General features: G+C 56.4%; 1 protein-coding gene across 1 annotated transcript in view; it reads left to right on the top strand.

Annotated features, from left to right (window-relative positions):
- The window catches only part of ACOT7 (acyl-CoA thioesterase 7), a 9,339-nt gene extending 5,827 nt beyond the window's left edge, over positions 1-3,512 (top strand). The window contains 7 exon segments of the mRNA XM_010005208.1: positions 27-183; positions 665-756; positions 883-997; positions 1,826-1,912; positions 2,408-2,524; positions 2,739-2,923; positions 3,408-3,512. Of these exon segments, the coding sequence (XP_010003510.1) occupies positions 27-183; positions 665-756; positions 883-997; positions 1,826-1,912; positions 2,408-2,524; positions 2,739-2,923; positions 3,408-3,512 (858 nt within the window).
- Positions 3,513-3,532: the final 20 nt, after the last annotated feature.

Here is a 3,532-nt window from a genome sequence, read left to right as displayed (position 1 = left end):
CTACCCTCACTGTCCCTTGTCCCCAGGAGCCCTGTGTGGCCGCGCTGGCAAGGGTGGAGCGGACAGACTTCCTCTCCCCAGTGTGCATTGGTGAGGTGGCCAATGTCAGTGCTGAGATCACCTACACTTCCCGGCACTCTGTGGAGGTCCAGGTCAACGTCATGTCTGAAAACATTCTAACAGGTGGGTGGCTACAGGCAGCTCTGTCCCAGAACTCCAGGAATAACGATGAGAACCCACGAGCTCACAGTGCTGACCCTCTGCTCTGCCCACTGTCACCAGCACCACCAGCAGACGGACATACTGCCTTTTTATTGAGAGTGGGCAGGGCTGGTGCTGGGCAGGGCAGCCAGGCAGGCTCCCTGGGGAGTACAGCTCCATTGATTATTTTTAGCGAAGAAAAGAATAATCTGCTGTTAGCTCCTCCTGCCTCATTTGCTGCCCATGGCCCTGAAAAAGGCCCTTTTCTTGCTGTTGTTGTGGCAACGGGCTCTGCTTGCTGGGATGCCTTCCCAAAAGCGCAGTGTCACACCTGCTCTGAGCCAGAGCCCGGCAGGAGCTGGCAGGGGGGCTGCCCGGGGCTGCAGGGCCGGCCCCGGTGCCGGTTACCGGCAAAGCGCTGCTGGTGTCAGTCCTGTCACCCTCTGCCACCCCTCTCCTCCAGGAGCGAAGAAGGTGACAAACAAGGCAACTCTGTGGTACGTGCCGCTGTCCTTGAAGAATGTGAACAAGGTCCTTGAGGTGCCCCCCATCCAGGTAGGACAGCTCATGTTGCTCCCTGAAAAACACAGCTCACCTGCTCCAGGAGAACAGTGCTGACCTGGCACCGCCAGCTGTGCCGCTGCCTTTGCCAGCCCTGTTGTCACCAGCCTTTCCTTCCAGTACGCGAGAAAGGAGCAGGAGGACGAGGGGAAGAAGCGTTATGAGGAGCAAAAGCTGGATCGGCTGGAAACTAAGCAGAGAAATGGTGACGCGATCTTCCCTGTCATCAACCCAGGTAACGCGGGCAGCGAGTGGCCTGTGGGAACATCCTGGCAGTGCTGGGAGGATGAACTGATCCCCAGGACAGCTCTGGCTGATGACAGGCACCCGTGGCTGCAAGTGCCCGCTCCCTGCACCGTGCTGGGGAGGGGGATGGGATTTTGGAGCCGTGTTGTGTGAGCTGAGGGGGGCACTCGGGTAATGCAAGCACAGGGCGAGGGTCCTACACATTCCGCAGCTGCAGCCCCTCTCTGAAGTCAGTTTTTAGCAAGAAATTCATCAGCGGGTGTTTGAAGGGAGGGGTGAGCTACGAGGAGGAGCTGGGGGTCCCTGGGGATCTCTTTCCTGCTGAAAGCGTAGCCCCGACTTCTGGCAACACAGGGCAGCTCTGATGCCAGCTGAAGGGGCAAGTGGCCTGCAGGACCAGCATGATCCTTGGCAGAGGCAGAGAGGTGGTGTGTGGGGATTGTAGGGGGGCGATGCAGGATGAAAGTCACTTAAATGCTTTTTCCTCTCTGTTCTCCCTGCTCACAGATAGGCAGACAAAAGGTAAGGCTTCCTGTTCACTCTCATTTACTTTCGGGCTCCTTGAGAGCTTTAAAAGAGGAAATGAGCTAAGCTGGAATAAAAGTGGTGGGTGGGCATCAGGGGGAGGGAGTGATGTCAGGTGTGAATGGCCTCTGCTCTCAGGACTGCTCTGGGCTGATAAAACACTGATTTGAACACCCTTTGGCTTTGTTCAGCCAGCCCCACAGTTTCTTCCTTCAGACAGTTTAAGACAGGGTTGTAGGGCTGTGTGTGGTGGCCAGACAGCTCTGATGTCTGCTTTGCTCTCTCTGACCAGAGCCACACACCGTGGGCTACAGCCAGTCCAGCCTGATCCACCTGGTGGGGCCGTCGGACTGCACACTGCTGGGCTTCGTGCATGGAGGTGAGCCTGCTCTGCACCAGTTTTCCCCTGGAGCAGAAGCAGAAATTGTGATTCTTAGAAGTCTGTCATAGTGTCATAAAATACAAAACTTGGGTTATAAACCCACAGCATAAAATGACTGTGATTTGCTGGAGTCATTTCCTCTTGGCCACTCTTCATCTAATTGCATCCTTAAAAAAAAACCCAACCACAGGAACATGGTCCAGAGCTCCTTCCAGGCAGGAGGTTTGTGGGACTGCTCATGCCTTGCAAGACTGAAGTTTGCTCAGGGAAATTTGGGAGAGCCAGAGCTGGCTTAAATCTTAAACCCAGGTCTGTGAGGATGCCACCCTGCAGGTGCTCTTGGCAGGAGTCTGTGCCGGTACCAGGGTTTTCCTGCAGGTGGGATTCTCTGCTCTGACTCCTGGGTGTAGCTTTGGTCATGCAAAGGCCTTACTGAGCAGCACAGCTTTTCCCCAAACCCTCCCTGAGATGGGACCTCCTGTCTCTCCACAGGCGTCACCATGAAGCTCATGGACGAGGTTGCTGGGATTGTAGCTGCCCGTCACTGCAAGACCAACATCGTCACCGCCTCAGTGGATGCCATCAACTTCCACGAGAAGATCAAAAAAGGTGATGGGGGTGGTGATGGGCACTTCACTCTCCTGCAGTGCCACATCCTGGCTCCCCTGGGTGCTGGCAGAGAAATGTGGTCACTGTTAAGACTTGTCCTGTGCTGGGAAGCTCTGCTTAAGACATGGCTTAAACATAAAACAGGTGGGGCCCCTTGCTCCCTCCCCCGAGCAGAAGTGGCCATCAGCCTGACCAGCCCTCCTCTGCACTGCAGGCAGTGTCATCACCATTTCGGGGCGCATGACCTTCACGAGCAATAAATCCATGGAAATTGAAGTTTTTGTGGATGCTGACCCGTTCGTGGACGAGCCTCGGGAGCGGTACCGCGCTGTCAGCGCCTTCTTCACCTACGTCTCCCTGAGCAAGGAGGGGAAGCCCCTGCCTGTCCCTCAGCTGCTGGTAAGAGCTCTCCCTGCCACACTGCAGCCAGCCTGGCCAACACTTCTGCTCCACCAGGGTGGACCCCGGCCAGCTTTTTTTGTCCAACAAGCCCTCTTTCCTCGAGTTATTTAGCAGAAGCACATAGGCACAGGAGAGGACCATGTGTGACAAGGCTGCTGCATCCCCCCTTAGCTGTCCTGCCTATTTTTAGCTCTCCTGATCCCAGCAGGGCTTTGCTGATGTGGCACTGCTGACCAGGGAGCTGTTTCTTGATGAATATTTTATCCCACGTGGGTGTCCCTCTGCTCTGTGCTCTTCCCCATTTCTCACTGTTCTGCTGGCTAATTACCCACTAGCTGTCAAAACACATGTTTCAGAGTGCACGGGTTTTCCCTTACGTTTCCTGGAAAGGGGAGGTGGTTTCCCTCTCACACAAGCCTGTGTGGGAGAGCCGTGCCCCGCCGGGGCTGCTCAGGCTGCGCTGTGTTTCTGTCGCCCGCAGACGGAGACGGAGGATGAGAAGCGGCGCTTCGAGGAGGGGAAGGGCCGGTACCTGCAGACGAAGGCCAAGCGGCAGGCGCAGCTGCAGCAGGCTGCCCAGCAGTGACCCCTGCGCTCCCACCGCCT

This window comes from Chaetura pelagica, unplaced genomic scaffold (genome assembly GCF_000747805.2).
Source record: "Chaetura pelagica isolate M959 unplaced genomic scaffold, ChaPel_1.0 scaffold159, whole genome shotgun sequence".
Classification (NCBI taxonomy): domain Eukaryota; kingdom Metazoa; phylum Chordata; class Aves; order Apodiformes; family Apodidae; genus Chaetura; species Chaetura pelagica.
The sequence above is the reverse complement of the archived record's forward strand: the minus strand, read 5'-3'. Positions and strand labels throughout refer to the sequence as shown.